This window comes from Ramularia collo-cygni (assembly GCF_900074925.1).
Source record: "Ramularia collo-cygni strain URUG2 genome assembly, contig: RCC_scaffold11, whole genome shotgun sequence".
Classification (NCBI taxonomy): domain Eukaryota; kingdom Fungi; phylum Ascomycota; class Dothideomycetes; order Mycosphaerellales; family Mycosphaerellaceae; genus Ramularia; species Ramularia collo-cygni.
Window position 1 is genome coordinate 94,056 of NW_019716265.1, and position 21,384 is coordinate 115,439.

The window sequence follows — 21,384 nt, forward strand, 5'->3', positions numbered from 1 at the left end:
CTCCCCGATAGCCCTTTGCTGTTTCGAAATGCTGAGAAGGAGGGTGGTAAAAGTAGAACTGTCGTTCCGCGAGTGATGCTGTTCTGGCGCACAGTCTAATCCAGGTACGTTCTACATGTAATCTCTCACTCTCAAAATGCCAGACCTGTATTCCACCAATGATCACCATTCCGCCACCATACGAGACCATACCAGAGATCCCATCCATTGTCGTCCTTTGCGCCGTATCCTAGCCACCGCAATGGGCTGAAAGCCAAGGGCTCGTATAACCAAACGCCGCCCTTTGCAAAGTCATCTGCCAGAAGTGGAGCAGAGAAGTATAGCCATACAATTGTAAAAGCAAAGTTCGCTAGTTGTCGCAACAGCTTAGGCGTTGACTGTACAAGACCTGCTGCTTTGAGCTGGTCGACCAAGAGCGTCTGGCCGAAAATCCCAACAGCCTGGATGARGAAGAACGTCATCGGGCCTCGAAGGGGTCTTGTGTCGCCAAGTTGTGTATAACTTCCGCAGGCATGAAGACATCCGCTAAGGAAGAATGCCGTGAATAGTGCAACCGTTCGGCCTGCTGTTGTCTTTTTGTCGATATTCAAAAACTCCAAGAGAGACTTTGTAGGTGCCTCGAATGCGAATCGAAATGTCTGATGCCAGAAACCTCCCCACCATCCTGCTAAGCCCTGGTTGAATACTGGGTTTAGATTTCCGAAGAAGTCTGGTGGGTTCATCCATGGTTCCCCTCGCACACCTATTCTGCTTGTGCCCAACAATCCACAGAAGAAGAGAGGTCCCATCCAGAAGATCTCCGAGAGTGCGATCTGTATGCCTGCTAACGAGACCAGTAGMCTGTAAGATTTGACGAGAGCATACGAGCTACGAATGTAGTGCGGGAAGAACTCCGGCGACGGAGCATCCATGTATCCCCAAAAGTAGGCATCATTATGCATGATTGTCTTGACGATGTCCAGCGCGAAGTATCCAACGACTAGTCTTATGCAGACATGCCTCAGCAACGCGGCTCGATCGATGAAACGTCGAGTGCCCGTTCTGCTGTCGACCATGAAGAGCGACACCTCGGGCTTACATTCTGTTCCATTCAGTTCTGCCTGTACAAAGTCCGGAGGTGGAGGAACCCCAGCAGTATGAAAGTCCCATCCAATGCCTCGGAATGAGCAGAAAATGTCCAACACCCAATCGAGACGCTCTACAAACGGTCCAGCGGGGTATGATTGCCACATCAATGAGCCGGTACGTTGAGATGGTCCTTGTGTTGAAAGTGACATGTTCCCAGATTGCTGACTGCTGGAAACCTCACCGGTTGGRCCAAGTTTGGACACAGATGTGCTCGAAATACGCTTTGATGAACCGTCGTGCGTTTTGTCCTCCGCGCGTTCAATCCGTTGGAACGTCGTTTGACAATCGTTGAAACACATGATTGCTCCGCACCACAGTGTTCCGAACGAAGAGAGAAGCCCCACACCATATGCGGCAGGCGGACTCCGCGCTTTGTTGGTCAATACGCACCATGTTGAAAACGCACATAAGAAGCCAAACAGTGGCAGTCGGACGGCTTGTAATGTAGGCGATCTTCGATGGTCCAAAAGGAGGTACAAGAGTACAAGCCCTGCTCCCACTGTAGCCCAAGGGTAGAGAAATGGCTGATATTCGCCGGATTCAATCAAAGACGCGTATCGAGCATCGTAGAATGCTTTGACCTGTCGAGGTGTATCGAGTCCAGGGGGAAGCATGTTGAGTAAAGTGATGTGTCGTCAAGTGATGCTGGTTGTCGATGATGAGATGTGACCCATCTCGAGAACGAGGTCGAGCAAGGCTGGTAGGTGAACATGATGGAGATAGTCCAAGATTCGTTGTGGTGGCCACGGCACCAGTCGAGTGGTGACGTTTCCAGCGATCGATCTCGAGATCGAGAGCACGGGCCATACCACACAGCGGGAGAAGGAACGGCCCGCCACATTCAACTCCGAGTGCCGATGGCGGGTCGAGCGAAGATTGAACAGCACGAGCAAACATCTTGCAAAAGTTGTCTCTGTCGAACCGTCGCTCATTCAGCAAATCGAAAACTCGCCGGTGCGAGTGAACTACCGGCAAGATGGTCAACATCACGGAAAAGATCAAGGAGTAAGCATTGAAAAAGAGGGCCCCATAAGAATTGACGCTGATGGTGAGGTCAGGATTGAGGATGAGATGAAGAGGACACAAAGTACAAATGCCCGAAACTTGACGTGTTGATCATCGCTAACCGATCCAAGAGAACAAGGCCACCGGTACGTTGCTTACTTGAGTTAGATTCGAGATCATGCTGAGAATCGTCAGAATATCATCTTGGACTATTGAAAGGGTGAGCGGGGGAGTATTTCTTCAAACAGCACAATCAACGTCACTGAAAATCGACAGTAAACTTGCCCGATACCGTGCGCAATTGCTCGAGCCAGGTCCGGGAGCGGGAGGAGCTGCAGGTACGGGATTCGATGTGCAAAAATCTGGAGATGCCCGAATAGCTCTTGTTGGGTTCCCGTCGGTGGGCAAGTCAACATTTTTGTCCAAAGTCACGAAGACCAAGTCTGAGGTTGCCGCATACTCCTTTACTACCTTGACTGCCATTCCCGGAGTGCTCGAGTATGGTGGCGCCGAGATCCAAGTGCTGGATCTTCCCGGTATCATTGAGGGTGCCTCTGAAGGGAAGGGACGTGGTCGGCAGGTCATTTCAGCTGCGAAGGTAAGGATATGAACCGTTGTGGTGAGGAGAGAGCTGACAGTCTCAGACAAGCGATATGGTTCTCATGGTCTTGGACGCCACAAAACGGGCCGAGCAAAGAGCACTTCTCGAGGCTGAACTCGAAGCTGTCGGTATCAGACTCAATCAGGAACCTCCCAACATCTATCTCAAACCCAAGAAAGCTGGTGGCATGAAGATCACATTCTCTGCGCCTCCCAAGAAGCTAGACGAGAAGATGCTTTACAACATCTTACGCGACTACAAGATTCTCAACTGCGAAGTGCTCGTGCGAGATGAGAACGGTATTGTCTAAACATCATTCAACATTGAAGCTCTGCTGATATTTTACAGCCACGGTCGACCAGTTCATTGATGTCATCATGAAAGACCACCGGACGTACATCAAGTGTCTGTATGTCTACAACAAGATCGATAGCATCAGCTTGGACTTCCTCAACAGCCTCGCTCGCGAACCAAACACGGTCGTCATGAGCTGCGAGCTTGATCTTGGTATCAGCGAGGTGGTCGATCGTTGCTGGGACGAGCTGCACCTCATTCGAATCTACACGAAACGCAAGGGAATTGATCCCGACTTCAGTGAGGCCCTAATCGTTCGCAATAACAGCACGATTGAGGATGTCTGCGATCAGATCCATCGGAGTATCAAGGACAGTTTCAAGTATGCGTTGGTATGGGGTGCAAGTGCAAGACATATCCCCCAACGTGTCGGACTGTAAGTTGTTGAGGATTCCGCAATTCGTGAATGATTTCTGACCTTCCTCACAGATCGCATGTAGTCGCAGACGAGGATGTCGTAAGCATAGTGGGAACCAAGAGCGGTCTTGCTGTCAAATAGACTCTTCGCAAAGAATCAGGGGTTGAGCATCAGCGGCTTCTCCGTCAGGATGTGGCATGTTGTCATTGCAGTTGTGGAGTGTTCAGCCAATGCGACGGAGACGAGTATGAGAAGGACAAAGGCTCGTCCTCTCGTCATTCTACCCTGATGCGATGAAAGGCTGTATGTGCCTGGACTCTTTCGTGCGGGGTATTTCATTGCCCACAACGTCACGAACATATTCGGACCGACCATGAAGTCACAACTTACTTGCCACCAGAGTCGATATCTTCAAAATGAGAAGCGGCGTTAAGGCCCAGTGCGTCTCCATCGTCGTTTGTTTCTGGACCGGCACGACGTCGGCTCAAACAAACAAAATGTTTGCTACTTCCCAGACCGACTCATTTCCGCACAAAACATTCACTCAACGTCGTCGCTCCTTCCCAATTAGGCAATCGATCGAGAATATGATGTTCATGTGCTTCCGACGTCCATGAAGGTATGTATCATGAGTACAAAAGCCTAGACTACCTGACTGACAGGCGAGCAGAGGCAGTTGATGAGGATCAAAATGGCAAAAATGAATCGGCGGTTATATGCCGTTGCCCTGATTCGAACAGGGGATGTTCGCGGATTGCAGAGGAGCTGTGCTCAACCACAAGCGAAAGTACTAACCACTATACTACAACGGCTTGGCAAATTGAAAATTCAGCACTGTACATAATAACCTGTACTGTTGGGCCCGAGCTTTACCCAGCTTCTAGCGCAGCACCTCGGTGAAGTAGAGTCCAAATGGAGACTGAAGTAATGAGACTTGAACATTTTCAATCTCATCACATCGCATCACATGCCGTTCCTGACACGAATTCAGCTAGATTCATCCACTTCACACTCTAGTCAGTGTTGCAGATCCGAATCGCAACGAATTTGGCATTCTTGGCACGTTCTGACTTTCCTTCCACATCACCATCTTCTTTCATCATCCTTTGACTATCATCAACCTCCTTCGACCATATCCGTGCACAATCTACGACGACTACTTCTGCATGGGTAGATAAGCGTTGCTAATTGCGACGCAGACTCATCGATCTGATCGGCTTGATGAAGTACTCTCGCGTAGATGGACCTGCAGTTGCAAAGCCTGGAACTGTGACAATCCGACAAGTCTGGTATTGGCAACGAAGAGCACGAGTTCCAAACTCCCAAGGATACCCTACTTCGGAAAAGGAGTCCATGCGAACGCGAGCTTGAACGTTGATTTGCCTAAGGAAGTTACTGGAAGACAGTTTAGAGGAACTCAACTCACAGAGTAATAAACTGGCACTCGCTTCATTCAACATGTCAAACCAGGTCAGTATGGGAGTGCAGATTTTGTATGGGATGGGCCAATCCTGCGCAGGAAGAATGATCCCCGCTAGATATGCAGCTAGTTGCGGCTGAGTCCTGCACGTCTTCAACAACACCTTCATCACATCCCACATCTGCGAGGATATTTTTTCAGATTGTCAGGCGCAAAGTCGTTCCCCATCTGCCATGGATCCATTGAGCGCATTTTCCCTGGCGTGCGGAGTCATTCAAGTAATACAATTCGCCTCGGAGCTGGTCTCTGCAGGAAATGAGATCTTCCACGCTTCTGACGGACTGCTTATTCAAAACAAAGCAGCCGAGGATGTTGCAAAAGATCTCAGAGACATGACCCATGAGCTGTCAAAGGTGCAAGCACAGTGCCTAGCCAACCAACCACTTGAGCCAGATGAAAAGCGGTTACGGATCATCAGCTCTCACTGCGCGAGCATTGSCAGCGAATTGACAGAGCGGCTAGACAAGTTGAAAGTTCAAGGAAAGCATCGGCGATGGAAGAGCTATCGGCAGGCTTTGATGTCCGTATGGCAGAAAGATGACATTGATAAGATTGCTGCACGACTTGAGAAATATCACAAGGTCGGTTTATGTCTGCTAGAGCCAGCACGGTTACTGATGTTCAGCAGGAGCTCGATWCACGCATTTTGTTTGGCCTGCGAACACGACTAGACCGTATTGATCTACAAAGCAGTGAACAGTTCAAAGCCCTTGACGAGCGAGCACAAGAAGTCATACGCACCGTCTTACAGAGCAGCGAGAATCTCGATGTTCAGCTGACAAGCCAAGCCGGCGTCCTGGCGCAACTTCTCACCGGTCAAGATAAGCTGCTTACTCTCGTGAGTGCAAGAGCGTGGAATCCAGAGCCGCCACCATCATATTCATCAGCGAGCCCAGTCCGTCAAACGACCGAGCTCCACACGGCGGCCCAAAAGGGTGATATCTCCGAGGTCAGGCAGATCWTACGCTCCAGCCGGGCAGACATCAATGCAAAGGACGAACAAGGATGCACTGCGCTTCACCTGGCTAGAACTGGAGATGTTGCTAAACGGCTCCTGAGTGAACATGGTATCACGGTGAACGCAGAGGAGAATGAAGGACGCACTGCTTTGATGTACGCGGTTCTGTACCGAAGACCAGACGTGGTGCGGATCTTACTTGAGGCTGGAGTGGACAAGTCTCTCGAAGATGATACGGGTAGGAACGCTGCCTTCTATGCTGTAGACTGTCCCGCGGTAGCTTGGCTTCTGGAAACTGTACCTGGTAAAGAAGATGACGATGGTGCTGGACTCTATCACATGGCCTGGTTGGGTGACCTTCCTGGTGTCAAATACTTCATCAGTCAGCGTGCCGATGTCAACGCAAGAAGACACTGGGGAGGTACTGCTCTAACGGTTGCTGCAAGACACGGAAATGTAGAGATCTGCAGATTACTCCTGGAGCACGATGCAAATATCGAGCTGCCTAGCAATGGAGAATGGAATCCTCTCCTGCAGGCTGTGAGAGACGGTAGGCTGGAAGTGGTTCAGATGCTGTTGAAAAAGCGCGCCAAAATTGAAGTACGACTCGAGTCTGGGAACTCCCCTCTTGCGGAAGCCTGTGTTCGACGACATTTTGAAAATGCAAGGCTGCTGGTCGATGCAGGATCGAGTGTGAACACGCTTGATTCTGAAAAGCAGACTCCGCTGTTGAGGGCGTCATCCCAAGGTCATCTCGAATTTATCAAGTTCCTTCTGAGCAGAAATGCCAACGCTCAGGCTACAGATGCAAAACGCAACATGTCAATTCATTTGGCCGCTGAAATGGGCCATACTGATGTTCTGCGGGTGTTGTTAGAGCATGGTGTCAGCACTCATTGGAAGAACGAACGCGGTCACACTCCATTAACCAAGGCGGCTCAGCGAGGCAAATTTAGCTGCGTTGAGCTGCTCCTCAACTTCGACGCTGATGTCAATGGTCAAGGAGACTGGGGCCATACAGCACTGGCCGAGGCAGCTCATCATGGACATGCAGATATTGCACGTCTTCTCATTGATAATAAAGCACAAGTGGAAACACCGAGGTCTGATGGATTCACTCCTATCTGGATTGCAGCATCAATGGGTCGAGCTGAGGTCATTAAACTGCTTGCTGAAGCCGGAGCCGACATTGATGCTACTGGGTCTGTTAAAGTCAAGCCGCACTGGAAAACGACACCTTTGATGGCGGCTGCGTTCAAAGGTCATGTTGAAGAAATCGCTGTTCTTGCTGAGCTCGGTGCAGATCTTGAAGCTGCAGACGAGGTTGGTAAGACAGCTTGAATTCAGGCGATAGAGAAGTCGCACTTCGACGCGGTTGTCATGCTGGTACAGAAAGGAGCGAACGTCAATGCGAAGTGTCAAKACGGGAAGTACGCCCCTTGAAGCTGCCGCTGTTATTGGCTCGCTGGAAATTGTCGAGATTCTTGTTCAAGCGGGCTCAAGCCTGAGAAGCCGAAACACCCAAGGCTGCACAGCTTGGATTGTAGCCGTACAGTAAGTGCAACTGTCCAATCATGTAAGATGGATGATTCAATGCTCACTGATCTTGATAGCCGCGGATACGACCAGAAGCTGAAGCATCTCCTTGAGCCGACCGAACCCGTCAAAGACGTAATAGAACAGCCTCCAAGTGTAGTAGCAGCCGAGATCAACCAGGCCTTCTCCTAGACGCAAGGCTCATCGGTCACCTGAAATGTTACATCGCTATAGACGTACCCATGGCCGTGGATTCTGGTACCATCAGCGTCTCTCGCCTTGGAAGAAACAATCTGGAGCGGTCTCTCCATGTTTCTGGCCTGTGCTGCTCCGTCCATGAGTGCTACATTAAAAAGCACGTTCGTTCCAGCTTTATAGCTTTACAGTCCGACTTACTCTGCGTAACTTTATTGCCCTCCAGACCACCCATTCAGTCAACCAGATTGCCATGTCTTTCCCCCATACTGATGACTGCCAGAGGATGGGACGTTTACCCTCGAGCACTACCTCAAACCCATATCACAGCGGACCACGAAACAACAATACAATGGAGACCTTACCAAAACCACACCCAACACATCCACATCGCGGCCGCCAGAAACTCCGCGCGAAACTAGCTCCTCTCAGCAGGAAAAAGCTCAAAGCAGGTTTCCGCTCGCACTCGAACTCCAGAACCTCGAAACCCAATTCCGCAATCGAAGTGTCTGTCACATGCACAAACCTGGAGTCTGGACAATCCCACTACATTGCCCGCACTAAACCAGACCGAAGAATCAGCGCAAGGGCACGGCGGATCTTGTGCTTCTGTGTGCCGATTCTAGCCATAGTTTGTGGCGTCATCATCGGGATTTCCTTCGTCATGCTCCATCTCAACAAGAAGTCCACATCGGCTGCCCACTCGAGTGCGCCGGAGGTTGCAGACAGCGGCACAGAATATGATTCCTTGGACTGGTTGTCTCAATCACGGTATGATTTGTGCCTCTACGCGAAATTCTACCGTGGGTCACTTTCATGCTGAGTACAAGGGAGTCTTGTGTGAGGGGGAGATTTGATGCTGGCTCCGGTCATGGCTCAGCAGTATCGTTAACCGGAGGAACATTCTTGCAGGACAAATGCTTTTGGTTTAGATATTGAGACGATCAAGTAATGCAGCCAAGTTTCCAATGGTCCTCATACTCCACGTAATACCAGGCTTTAACGATTCGACCTTTCAAAGCTTCGCATCCGAGATTTCCTGCATTACGAGATGTAATTGTGTATGATGTTCAGAAGCAACGCTGGCCCAGCGGATCTCATCGCCCCTAAGAGGGTACGACCACGAAAACTTTCTTGGCAAACCACTTGAGTTCATACCCTCATCAGTGTAGGTCCTCTGTCCATTCGTGGACAAGGACCCGCGCCAAAGGGCGTCGGCGCGAGGAGCAGTTGTCTGTATCTGTTATATCCTGAGGCTCCTGTACTCGATGCCAAGACTCTTTGCATTGCAGTCGCTCTCGTCGACACATTCTTTTTCCATAACCAGGTAGTACGGACATCAGAGACCCATGCTTTATTGCGAAAGATCCAGTGATGAACAAGTGTGTCGATGCGATCTGTAGCTAGGCGAAAAGTTCGATTCCGTGACAATCAGCCCCTTTCCGTCGCTTCGATGAAGACAGCAAAAACATCGATCAACCCACCTAGGCTCAGAGTAACACCATAGAAGCAATCACTCGAACCTTGGAACCATCCTTGATAATGGATGGTGTAGATTGTCATTCGCCAACATCCTCTCGACACTAACGGATGTCAAGATCAGATCGGCGACTCCGTACGATGGTCTCGAGATCTTCCCCTAGTCTCGACAGTATAGAGGAACGTTTGTCTTATTGAAGATCGAAGTAGAGAGCATCTGACATCTAGCGAGAGCTGTATCTGGTAAACTAAAGGGGCACCAAGTTCTGCCTTCCGCCCCATCTCACGTGTTTGGACTAACGTAAGTAGTCCAAGGCCCTTCCAGCGATCTTATAGACGATACATTGATGTACTCTCTTATACATCTTTGTAATGGTATGATGATCATTTGTTGTCTTTCCACAAGCACTAAGGGATGTATAGAAAGCATCGCCTTTAGATTCCACCATCGCAACTCAATCTACGATCTATTCACTTTCCGGGCTTTTACTCCGAACTAGCGAATTCATTCTAGCATTCGAATGAAAATAGCCCAAGGTTCTTCCACCGATCTTCTACACTCAACATCAATGTAAATTCTTACATCTAGCTATAGCATGCCCATTATTTGTTGTCTTCTACCTAGCACTAAAGGAAGTACGCAAAGTATCACATTAAGATTGTACTATTACAACTCAATCTACAATCTATTCACTTTCCGGGCTTTTACTCCGAACTAGCTAAAACTCTAGCATTTAAGTGAAAGTAGCCCAAGGTTCTTCCACTGATCTTCTACACACCACATCGATACAAATTCTTACATCTAGCTATAGTCTATCCATCATTTGTTGTATTCTACCCAGCACTAAGGGATGTATGCAAAGTCTCGCATTAAGATTGTACTACTACAACTCAATCTACAAACTATTCACTCTCCCGGCTTTCGCTCCGATCGAGCTGAAAGTCTAACATTGGACGGGAAGCATGCCGTAGAACAAGGTGCTAGGAAGTGACCCAGAGACCAACATGCTAAACGAGAAAGCCATTGCAAGGTCATCCATTTGCCCTGCCTTTGCCAATACCAGTAGGTGTCCAGCTGGAGGACAGGCAATTCTATAGCAGCTGTTCAGTAGATGGGAATCTTGAACTCCTCAAATCATCACGACATCATTCACTCGTCGTCCTCTTCTTCACACCAAGGGCTGTTCGACGGGATGAAACCCGATGCATCGGAAGCTAGAGTGTAGATCGATCCAACGGACGAAGTATGGTCGTGTTTTGATCTCACGACACTAGCCTACCTAGCATGTATTTGACTCGGGGGAGAAAAAGACAACTGCGCTCACAAAGCCACCAGTAGATGTCCAATTTTGTCATTCAATTCATTCATTCGCCGTCCTCTTCTTCACGCTAATGGATGATCAACGGGGCAAGGAATACACTTCCTCCCTATCACAAATGGGGAAGGCGTGAAGGAAAGAATGAACTGTTAGTTAGGAGTAAAGACTCGATTCTCTTCCCCATCCAAAGCAACCTGTATGCAACGTAATCATAAATTCGTAAGATCTACTCGCGTCCGCAAAGAATGGACATCATATCCATCTCCGACATGCTCTGCTTCCACATCCCACACGTGAACCATCTACACACAAAGCAGACACCATTGTCGTTCGGATTGAAATGCTTTACCCAGTTCTCAACCTTTTCCGATCCGGTGCATCGCCATCGCCATCCAGCGTTCCAACAGCAGGACTGGCAGCTGAACTACTATTCAGACTTTCCACCCTCCCCTGCTGCCCATACAATGCTCCGGGTTCCAGCGTCGAGCTCGCATCATCAAACCCCAGGCCACTTCCTCCTCCAAACATACCCTCATTTCCGTCATATTGCGCAGATTCATTCAACAAGTCTTCAAACGCAGGATCGATGGTTTGCCCCTCGGGGAAGAAGTCGTTTGCTGGGGGAGGATTATCGGTCCCGTCATTGCCAAGGCTGTTGAGGAAGTCGTCAAACTCAAGTTGACTATTTGGAGCCTGCTGACCATCGACACCAAACGCAGGGAAACCGAAGTCCGGCCCAGAATCTGGCAGCAAAGGCGGCGTGAAACCCGAACCGATGCGCTGAAGCTTTTCCTGCACATTCCGAATGCCCTCATCAATGTTCCTCTGCTGATTGCCCAAGGCGGCGAGCTGATTGCTGTTCTCGACCACAGTATCATGCATGTCTTGAATATGCTGCTGACCTCCATTTCCGCCACCACCGACTTGGTTCAGCACATCCATAAACTGCTGTCTGCCATCGCCACTAAGTTGAGAAGAATGCCCGTGTGACTGGTTGATTCCTTGAAAAGCGCTGGTGAGCTGGTCATTGCCTGTCATTACATCTGGTGCGTCATTGGTGATGGCAGGGCTGCGAGATTGCGCAAGTGGTGGGACGCTCGCGGAACTTTCGCGTTTGGCTATGTTGTTTGGCGGGCTGTTCGACCGGCGATTAGAGTTTGGTGTGGTCGAAGTCTGGCCAGGTTGGAGAGATCCAGGTGAAGGCGAAGACTGTGAGCCTGTGAGAAGTAGTTGTGGCCGTTTTACGTATCGCTGAAGTCGAGTGTCTGTGTTGTCCGGGGTACCATCGTTGAACTCCTCAACCACACCACCTTGTGGAGGCTGATTGTTCGGACCGACGTTACTGAACATGTTCACCAGATTCTGTCCATCTGGATCTTCCAGACTACGGTTGTAGAATGTTGCCAAGAAAGTAAGGATCGCGTTGATGGAGTTCTCGTGCCGGTCGTGTAGGCTTTGAAATTGCGATGCTTGCCGATAGAATTGATCATTCTGCTGTTTGAGTTTGGTGATCATTGAGGATATCATGCTCTGCTGTTGTTGTAGTTTGGCAAGCTCTTGCTTCAACGTATTCAGCTCATTCCGAGGAAGCGTCATGACATCTTGAGTTCCACCTGCGCCTCCCAACCCAGCTTGAGGCCGGCCATCTGGAACCGGCGAGTTGTAGCGCTCTTCGTCGCTGTCGAAGCCCTCCTTTCCCTCGCGCTTCGGCCGCTTGTTATTCGCTTTGGCGTTAGGTTTTGAGATGAGCCACAGCAGGTCCGGGCGGTTTCTTTGAAAGTACTTGTGCTTGTACGTGCTGGGCGGCTTCTTGTTACTTCTCGCCAGTTCTGACTGATGCAGAGATCCGTCTTTGATATCGACAGCCTTGTGGAAGCCGTACATGTTGAGTTGACGCACGAATGAGGCGTAGTTGTTGTGTTTGAAGAGCTCTGGGATCATGGTGCGCGCGAACTCGTCCTCGTCCAGCACGACAAACGACTTGCCATCGCTCGACCACCGAATGAGATTGGTGCGGTCTTCCTGGTTGAGGAAGTTGCTGAGCTTCTTCACAAACGGCGGAATGTCCTTCCTCTTGCCATTGCCATCCCCCTTCTTTGCCTGAGCAACCATGGCCTGAACAGTAGCCTCGTCGGGCTCATCTTCTTCATCTTGCGGAGTCTGCGAGTGGTTGTTCATGTTGCTCGCGGCATATTGCGAGTGCTGCTGCTGTGCGAGCTGGTTGTTGCGCGGCCGCCGCACGATTTCGGTGGACTGCACCGGCAGATTGTTGTTGGCGTTGACACTGCTCGCATTGGTGTTGAATGTGTTGAACTGCTGTGCACCGAAGAGTGACGGGTCCGAGGAAAAGTCAAAGGACTGGTTGCCGCTGTCGGGGAGGGGATAGTCAAAGTTGGCATTGTAGTCTGTCGGGAAAGGCATTTGCGGTGGGTCCCAGCTCGACGGCGCAGACATGTTGTGCTGAGCCAATGGCGATGCACCGGGCGCCGGGCGTTTGCGGTTCGGCTGCATCGAGGCTGCAGCTTTCCGCTGCTGGTGGATGCCAGATGCGTTGGTGGAGCCCGTCTTTTCGCGTGTGCTCTTCGATTCCGTCTTGGAGGGAATTCCAGCACCGGCAGGTGGGGACAAGATGGCGTCGAAGGCGGGTGAAGGGTGGTGGTGGCTTAAATAGATGGGGATTGCTGGAAGAAACGCGTGCTCGTCGGGAGCGGTGGAAGCGAAATGTACCTTCTACCCACTCCGCTGCATTGTACACTTCCACAAAGACCCTCTGTCTGCTCGTCCAAGACACTTCTTGGTCCGCCTCGAGGCGTGATTGTTGCCCTTGCCTTCCCTTTCCTTCCCGTCGGCCGTGGAGATTGTCCGTTCGTTCCTTGTCCTAACMTCTTTCGCGCTTGTTGTCTCGGATTTTCTGACGTCTCACAAGCGCTTTGCGCCGCGATGCGCACATGCAGTCGGCCGGGGAGTTGAACTTGGGAGTCGGAGCTGGGAGGGAAACAGGTGTTCTTTGTGCAGTAAGGTAGGTATCTCGTAGCWCATCTACGTGGCTATATCATCCCTGCTCCAATGGTACATTCGTCGCTCTCACATTGGTGCTGGCGAGTCGCAGTTCTGTGTTGACTGATGTCAGAGTGACGCGGCCCGTCCCGCGTGTGAGTAAAATCTTCTCGCTCCCTCCTCCATCATCAGAAATTCCCACCTCCATCGCAACAATCGCACACTTCATCGAGATGAGAGCACCACGATCGCCCTTATCACCACCATCCGTGTCACATGGTAAGCTCGTCCTTCCCTCCGTCTCCCCATCATACCCTGCCCTGTTCTCACCGTGATGACCATCAATTTTATATGTTTTAATTACTTAACTACAATGTCGAGGAAAATGACACCTAACTGATCTTGAGAGAAAACCGCCTCATTTGCACCGAGAAATAAACACGGAGCAAACACTGACATGTCTTTGCAGACTCATACGATGGCCGTGAAGTGTAGACGACGAGGCGTTTGCGGACACGCCGCTGTGCGCACAGTAGGCATCACAGAGCAAGCTGCTTGTAACTCACAATCCTTTCTGCACCTCTGTTCCTTCGCAATGGCATAGCCATCTACCACATCTCACTCTACCTACACTCTGAGCAGCATGTCCGTCCTCCTTCTTAACAGTCCGATCCGAACAGAAGAGCAAGCGCTATGGGAGACATAGACAAGACCCAAGTAATCACATATACTTCAAATTGGACAATGTCCTTGAAAGGTTTTATTCTTATTTTGACTAGAGACTACACACTTTCTTTCCGCTCCGTACGGCTTCATCGTGCTCTTCGCAGAGCATCGGCGTTCAACATGAGGATGTCGGAAATCGCCGCCACAAACCCGGGGTTGCGAGGCGCGCAAGCCGCAAGAGGAGCGGAGCTTGGCAATTTCACCGGCCCGCATATCAGCCTCGCTTGCATACAAGGCTGAAGCACACCCTCCGATCTGGCCTGCATGTTGATGGCGCACGTTAGCGGGACGCCACGGACTGATGCAGCCTATGTGGTCAGATAAGCTCCGATGAACTTCATATCAGGCTGGGCTTTGATCACAAGAACGTCCACCCACACGGCAGGTCGCGACCAGGTCGCGCCGTCAACTTGGCTTCATCAACCCGGCGGGTTATCCTGGCGAAACCGTGCTCAGCATTCATCCAACCCGCGTGCCATATCGTAGCTCTCTGGCAAGGCTGGATCAGTACCACCTTCTCAGCCGCATGTATGCCGGAGACTGCCCCGAGATGGCCGCTGCCTGGCACCAGTAATGGAGCCAGAGCGTGCAGATTGGTGCTGCCCGCTCCCTTTTCCACAGGTACATTGTGTAGGCTGTACCCGCTGCTTGCTCTGACCGATGAACGTGTTCATTCAAGTAACGCCCGCGTCGCACGCGTATATGGCTTTGTCGAACGACTGTCTCATCCGGCATGCCCATATGTCACTAACGCAACATGGACTGGATGCCGAAACCTGGTCGCGCTTTGCCTGGAATCGATGTACCTCTCCTGGACTATCTACCTATACACTCTTTACCTTTCAGTCACTCTTCTGCTGACCGCGTTCGTACAGCTATCAATGTACAATCGAGAAGTCATAAACCGCAAGCGTCTATTGACGCAGCGCACTCTTCAACGGTCGAAGACTACCCGCACTGGATCGAAGGCTTGACTACATGGGGAGAGACATACTACAAACTTGTTGTGCCTTCCGCCGTAATCACGAACGACTACGACAAAGCATTCTTCTACCAAACAAACCACGATGACGCTCCTTACTCCCGGATTGAACACGGAGCACAAATCTGGAATGGCTTTCCACATCGATATGGGATGACAACCTCGAGAGATAACGACCAGCTTGTTCTAAATCAAGATCCAGTGCGATTTGCATCGCTACTCCAATCGTGGGGCTTCTTTTCCTTGATTCGCCAGGTTCTGGATACTCCTGTTGGATTCGACTCGGCAGAGTGGGAGTGTCGGCAAGATCCATCYACGAACAATTTGAAAGTACAATGGCCGGAAGCACTCTTGCGCAAACTGCTTGAAACGCCAAGTAGRCATACACGCGAGCGAGGCAAGCGACCGTTCATTGGCATAGTTCTGGACATGTGCCTGCTTGTCGAAGAATCACCGTTGGCTACAGTCTCCCCAGTCGCCAAAGTGTGTCTATCCATACGTCTTCTATGCGACTATCTATTGGTGAGTGCCATAGACCCCCGCAGATCCTCCTCTCCGCGGAAGCCGAGCGAGGAGTCCATCGAGTGGGTGTTCACATCCCGGTCTGCAGTCGCCCGCTTAGCGAGTGCAATTCAACAGGACTTGCGGCGATGTAGATTCCTAGAGCAGCGTATGGTCGGCCGTGGATGGTGTCCCAGCGTGATCAAGTACGTCATGAAGGAACCGCAACATGGCCTTCTGCTGGCTTATTATCTCTTCACGCTGTCGACCACTCGCAACAAACCGGAGGCACTCCACACCGGTTGCAACGAGCACGTGTGTCGTGCACATAGTGTTGCCCTGAATCAGGAGTACAAGTCTAGGCATGCGCTTTCCGATTGCCAATGCGACGTGGTTGCTGTGGACATGAGCAAAGTATCAGAGATCATCGCGAAAGGCGGAGTTCCGCTGATGGAAATCTCAAAAAGCTTGAATGGCCTGCAGCTCTCAGTGCGAGAAGCAAAGGCGAGTGATGATTACACCGCCATATCGCACGTCTGGGCGGACGGTCTGGGCAATCCTGCGGGCAACGCCCTACCGCGGTGTCAATTGGCTTACTTGGAAGCGCGTCTGCAACGCTTCCCGTACATTGCGCTACGAAAAGCTCGGGGTGTGCTTGGCAGGAAGGATCATGCTGGACGTATACTGTCAATCGTGCGTGGCAGAGTGGAGTTCGAYATTGGCAACTGGCAAATAATGATTCACGGCAAGCGAGATCAGAAATCCAAGCTGTTCTGGATGGATACCCTTTGTATTCCGGTTGGGGAAGGCGATGAGGTGATGGAACGCAAGAAACAGGCGATTGACCGCATGAACTATATCTACGCTGAGGCCAGCAGGGTCTTGATAGTGGACCAAGAGCTGTCAGATTTTCGGCGTTTGACTCCGTCAAAGTCGCTGGAATTATACGCTCGCGTTGCGACTTCGCCTTGGATCCGCCGCTCGTGGACCTTCCAAGAAGCAGCCCTCGCAAGTGCTCTCCAGCTTGACTGTGCTGACAGTCCGCTCAATCTGACAATCGACTTCGACGACGCCTGGTCCATGATGAATAGTTCGCCTACCCCAGAATCTGAAGATGGTCACTCATCAATACAGCTCGTATCCAGAAGCGCTCAGCCCACCCTGGCAGAAACAATGCTTGAGCAACATCTAGAGCAGATGATCAATGGCGCCTTGAAGCTATACAAAGCTCCCCTCGACGAAGTTCGCGCCCACGAGGACGATGTCATGCACGACAGATTTGTCACCACATGGAATGAGTTGTCAAGGAGGACAACGACAATGGCCGCCGATATACCCCTGATATTTGCCAATGTTCTGGGGTATAGCCCCGTCAAAGTATCAGAAAATCCGCCCGATGAGCGCATGCAGGCTGTGATATGGAATGTGAAGACGCTACCCGTTGGATTGTTGTACAATGATGGACCTCGTATCAACAGCTCTTTGCACCATCACAACCGTTGGGTTCCATCAGCGCCCAGTAATGCGCTCATAGCACGTACGAAGGCACTTGTCGGGGAGAAACACTTCTGGCCAGATCGGATGCTGCTTCACAATGACAGTCTTTGGCTGCAAGCAGAGTCGGCTCCTTCGACTGTACTCATAATCTTTGGCCGCGATGTTACCAGACGCGCTGAGTACCACATCGAAGAATCAGGCGGATCTCACTTGCGCATAACTGCCCAACAACAGACGAATGATGCCTTCCAGGTGCCTCCAGAAAGTCGAATGTGCATTTTGGCGAACATTTCCTCCGAGATGTTTACTACTTCGGGCGCTCGTCTATATATCACGGATCAAACTATCAGCCAGTTTGTCGGTGGCACCTGGCCAGGATATAGCTCTGAAGCCGTGGATTGGCTGCCTATAGGGATTGAGAACTTCAAGAACAAAAGGCCACTCAAAGGCGCTCACATAAGGATGACCGCTGTCTACGACTGCCCCGTGGCTTTCTCGCGTCCCTCTTTGTCTGCTATACTGGCTGCTAAAAACTCCATCTGTGAGAAGCCAGCCACGATATTGGAGTATCCACGAGTGGCTTGGAAACTCGAGATAAAATGTGGTAAGTCCGGTATCAGGTTGGGCTTCAGCACGTTATACGGCAATGTTGACAATCTCCAGATCCGTTTCTTCACTTCCAACCATTGATACCGAGGCCTACACTGAGAGGAGCATTACCTATAGTGGTGAGCGCCTATGGWCTTGGATCTTGCCTCCTTATGATCAGCTTCTGGGTCGTAATGTACTACTCGCTGCGGATTATAATTGCCGTTCAGCTGGGTTGGCACGGTACCACTGCACTTTACAAGGCCTCCCTCATATTTTTTGTGATCTGGCCATTGCCACCATTCCCAGAAGCTCTCTTCATCGCAGACAGGATCAAACAGCATGCCGTGCGACCTATTGACATAGCCTGGGTGGCCATTTCTCTCTCGACCATCGCTGCCGCCCTCATTCTCCCCATCTTGAGCTTCATCATTGGGATTGTGTTTGCTCGGAAGGCATGGTCACGCGCACATGATGAGGACTGGCCCGCCTCAACCGACACGTGGCTGTACAAGATGACTTTTGGCTATCCCATGAGACTGTGGCGTGCCTGGCAGGCGCCCGAGCGTGCCTTGAGCAAGTACATCAAATGGTACCATAATACGGACAAGGTTTGGCGGCTCATCATCGTACCATTCGTGGCTATCGTCGTCTTCACCACCCTTATCTACTATTTGCACGACCCGTTCGAATTTGTGGAGTTATACCTAAAAGTGAGGGAGTATCAACACGAAAAGGAGACACGAGAGACGTCATTCGATGGTCCTGATGKCATGGAAGAGGAATCCAGCCCTTCGAAACGTGTGAAGCTCAGGCATCACGGAGCAGGAGCATGGAAACATCGGTATCAAGGTAACAAGATACTCTGTTGCAGCAGACACAGCTGCCTGAAGCGTATTTCTCGGCGTTTCTACCGCTGCTCTGTTTGCGCTCGCTTCGTTCTATGTGCAGCTTGCTTTGACRCTGCTCATCGCTGCAGAAAAAATGGACACTGGATGGTGCGAAGTAACAACCACGTGCAGGTCGACAAGCAAGGCTGGCTCGTTTCGGGCTGGAATGGCCATGTGGATAAAGATGGCAGCGTGTTGTACGTTCAGGACTACACTGGGGTTGTCTCCAAGGACAGGCCGCTAGTTGATGAGATGCGGTTGCGAACTTTCCGGGCACTTTTGAAGGTTGACGCTGGTGGTTTGTGCCTCAGTACCGAGTCGAGCGGTAGTGTGGTGGTAGCATGGGGATTTTCCACGCAATAATTGCAAGTGATAACTCTGATGCTTCAATGGAATCGACGAGCGAATTCGTGGTGACTCAGGATCGCTCAGAATGATGAGAGAGTACGGCGGAGCTTTCGACACCTTCTTGCTTTCTATTGCCATTCTTGATCTTTGTTTTGCAGTCTGGACTCTGGTCCAGCTTTAAGTCCATATCCAATTGCCGATATCGCTGGTGATGTTATTATATATTAATATATTGATATATTGGTATATCTGTATATTTGTATATTGGTATATCTGTATATCTGTATATTTGTATATCATTATATTGATATATTGATATGAATACATGAATATATTAGTATATTGGTGTATTGGTGTATTAGCGTATTACCTTAGTGTATTAGTAAATTATTATCTGGGCGCTGCGAGGACGAACAACACTCCACTGTGCTTGCAGTAGCACCTATTCCAAGGCCGATATCCTCAAAGTGACATACTTCCTACATGTTTTATAAGTATATTAGAGCTAACCCATCCGCCGACTGCTCTTTCCCTTTTTCAGATCTTGTGTTCGGAAGATTGGCGATCGGTGCTTGCGAAAACTAGTTCACATCTTCCTCCCATCTCACTTCACTACAAGTTCCCGATCACAATAGCAAAGAGCCCCGCGCTCAAGGCAGCAGTGATATATATATCCCTCCCCAGCAGAACTTTTCTCGAGCGCCCACACTCCATAACATCCCAACACACAACCTACAATGGAAGCACCGACTATCCCCAGAGCTTCCAAGAACGATGATGCACGCGTCAAATTTATCAACAACACCCGACCGACAATACTGGCATACGCCCAGGCGACTAAGAAAGCTGGCAGCACCTTGGATCCCTCGACAGACAATGTCGCGAAAGGCCGGCTACTTGACATTGAAACGCTGCTCACTTGGCTGGACGAGTCGGTCGATATGAATCCCACTCTGAAAAAACAATCAAACCTGCCACTCATTCTCGGCGTTATTTACGCAAGACCTGAGTTCCACTTCCCACAGGAGATTTCAACAAAAGGCACGAGAACTCTTCGAGAAATGGGAAGCAGAAAACTGGGGTGCCCCAGCAAAACCGGAACCACAGCCCGGCGGTGGGGTTGACATCGATAGCGACGATGCTAATAATGAAGAMGGAGCCGAACCTATCGATTCTGTAAACAACAGAAGAGCGAGCACTGTCCGGTCGGGAGACACTCGTACMCATTATCMTCCTCCTAACCATGCGATATGGGGCCAAAGAGGCATATTCCACGGCCTCGCAAAGAAAGAGAACCTCCAGACTGGTAGAGTGGCGACGGTATTCAACGATAGGCTTCTTTCATTTAAAAGGGACCCTAAGATCTACGGTCACAATGGTTTGGCCGTTGGACAATGGTTTCCTTCACAGTTGTCTGCACTATTCCATGGTGCGGTCGGCTCGTCACAAGGAGGAATATCAGGACATACGGCGAATGGAGCCTACTCAATCGTTGTCAGCGGAGCGTGAGTATCAACTTTTTATTTTCATATATCACGCCAGACCCTTCACTGGGTTGGCTTCAAAAATGCACAAAACAAGACAGAGGAGACGCACAAATACTGACGCACTGTGTAGGTACGAAGACCTGGACACTGACAATGGAGAGACATTATACTACTCCGGCAGTGGGTCTCACGAGAATACCGATCCCAAAAATCACAGAGAGTCAACCACAGGCACCAAGTGTCTGAAAGCTTCCTTCCACACCGGCAAGCCTATCAGAGTCTTACGTTCTGGTTCCAAGAACATGTACTCTCCTACCGTGGGCATCCGCTATGATGGACTTTACAAGGTTGTTAGTATGAACAGACCAAAAAACAACAAGGGTGGGCTCTACGAGCAATTCCGATTAGAAAGGATCGACGAGAAGAGCAATGGTTCTCTGGAAGATTGCAGAAGTCGACCGACTATCAGAGAACAGCGAGACTACGGCGAGCGAGATGTGAAGTACTGGTAGGAGAAGTAAGGGCGGATATGGCGATGGGTTGTCAAGGACCAGAGCCCGGATTAAGATCTCACACTGCGACTAGGTTTTTACGACATCAGGTCTATTCATCTTTCTGCGAGCATTTATCAGTCAGAGTGCAGTCAATGACAAGCGATATACAAATCTGTATGCGATACTCCTTCTTTACCTTTTTTTTTTTTTGGCGTAGAAGAGCAGCATTCTGATGATGTGAGCGCCTAGGAGGCCTCTCAGCTTCCGCGATTGCCTTCCAAGCTCGTCGCTCGACGATTGTGGCGCCTACGCATTCTTAAGATTAAGGATTAAAGGTTGGCAATGTTCAGAGTGCGTTTCAGTCATTGTTGTTCATTCTGGGAATATCCATTTGGATCGAAGGGTCGCAACTTGGCGCCGTGTTTGTGTTTGAGGTACGCACGCAGCGTGGAGTGAAGTTT

General features: G+C 50.4%; 6 protein-coding genes and 1 non-coding gene; 4 read left to right on the plus strand and 3 right to left on the minus strand.

Annotated features, from left to right (window-relative positions):
• Nucleotides 1-131: 131 nt before the first annotated feature.
• On the minus strand, nt 132-1,742 carry RCC_07106 (uncharacterized protein; the record flags this gene model as incomplete). The annotated part of the gene is made up of 1 exon (XM_023772364.1): nt 132-1,742. The coding sequence occupies one exon, from the start codon at nt 1,740-1,742 to the stop codon at nt 132-134; it is 1,611 nt and encodes a 536-aa protein (XP_023628132.1).
• Nucleotides 1,743-2,104: 362 nt separating this feature from the next.
• On the plus strand, nt 2,105-3,587 carry RCC_07107 (GTP-binding protein 1; the record flags this gene model as incomplete). XM_023772365.1 has 8 exons in its annotated part: nt 2,105-2,133; nt 2,187-2,215; nt 2,265-2,279; nt 2,329-2,353; nt 2,410-2,731; nt 2,778-3,033; nt 3,083-3,464; nt 3,518-3,587. 8 exons carry the CDS (start codon nt 2,105-2,107, stop codon nt 3,585-3,587), a joined length of 1,128 nt encoding a protein of 375 aa, XP_023628133.1.
• Nucleotides 3,588-4,163: 576 nt separating this feature from the next.
• Nucleotides 4,164-4,258, minus strand: tRNA. One transcript has 2 exons: nt 4,222-4,258; nt 4,164-4,198 (listed from the first exon to the last, which is right to left on the minus strand). It is a non-coding gene; the product is annotated as a tRNA-His (tRNA).
• Nucleotides 4,259-5,099: 841 nt separating this feature from the next.
• Nucleotides 5,100-7,225, plus strand: RCC_07108 (uncharacterized protein; the record flags this gene model as incomplete). XM_023772366.1 has 2 exons in its annotated part: nt 5,100-5,507; nt 5,555-7,225. The coding sequence occupies 2 exons, from the start codon at nt 5,100-5,102 to the stop codon at nt 7,223-7,225; spliced, it is 2,079 nt and encodes a 692-aa protein (XP_023628134.1).
• Nucleotides 7,226-10,758: 3,533 nt separating this feature from the next.
• RCC_07109 (uncharacterized protein) lies at nt 10,759-12,924 on the minus strand (the record flags this gene model as incomplete). Its single annotated transcript, XM_023772367.1, has 1 exon — nt 10,759-12,924. One exon carries the CDS (start codon nt 12,922-12,924, stop codon nt 10,759-10,761), a length of 2,166 nt encoding a protein of 721 aa, XP_023628135.1.
• Nucleotides 12,925-14,893: 1,969 nt separating this feature from the next.
• Nucleotides 14,894-18,957, plus strand: RCC_07110 (uncharacterized protein; the record flags this gene model as incomplete). XM_023772368.1 has 2 exons in its annotated part: nt 14,894-17,720; nt 17,780-18,957. 2 exons carry the CDS (start codon nt 14,894-14,896, stop codon nt 18,955-18,957), a joined length of 4,005 nt encoding a protein of 1,334 aa, XP_023628136.1.
• Nucleotides 18,958-20,185: 1,228 nt separating this feature from the next.
• RCC_07111 (uncharacterized protein) lies at nt 20,186-20,675 on the plus strand (the record flags this gene model as incomplete). XM_023772369.1 has 2 exons in its annotated part: nt 20,186-20,447; nt 20,560-20,675. 2 exons carry the CDS (start codon nt 20,186-20,188, stop codon nt 20,673-20,675), a joined length of 378 nt encoding a protein of 125 aa, XP_023628137.1.
• Nucleotides 20,676-21,384: the final 709 nt, after the last annotated feature.